At 67.1% G+C, this 210-nt stretch overlaps 1 protein-coding gene across 1 annotated transcript in view; it reads left to right on the plus strand.

Moving 5' to 3' along the window:
- Window positions 1–26: 26 nt before the first annotated feature.
- ETH_00039885 (uncharacterized protein) overlaps window positions 27–210 on the plus strand; it is a gene marked incomplete at both ends in the record, with an annotated part of 1,390 nt that continues 1,206 nt past the window's right edge. The window contains one exon of the mRNA XM_013375612.1: window positions 27–128. Coding sequence (XP_013231066.1) covers window positions 27–128 — 102 coding nt within the window. The remainder of the gene's footprint in view (window positions 129–210) is intronic.

Raw genomic sequence — 210 nt, forward strand, 5'->3', positions numbered from 1 at the left:
GCAGCTGGGCCTTTGGACTCACAGAAATGCTGCTGCTGGGGTGCCTGTCGCCCCTGTCTCCCTTCTTAACTCTTATAGCTCTTATTCCAAATCCCTGGGACTATCCTGGCTGCGACTTGCATGCAACAGTTGTGGAGTTGGCCCCCCAGGGGGGCCCCCCGAGGGGCCCCCCAGGGGCCCCCCTGGGGGGCCCCCCCGGCGGGCGCCCCC

The sequence above is a fragment of the Eimeria tenella genome, genomic scaffold (assembly GCF_000499545.2).
Source record: "Eimeria tenella Houghton genomic scaffold, Eth_scaff2907, whole genome shotgun sequence".
NCBI lineage: Eukaryota > Apicomplexa > Conoidasida > Eucoccidiorida > Eimeriidae > Eimeria > Eimeria tenella.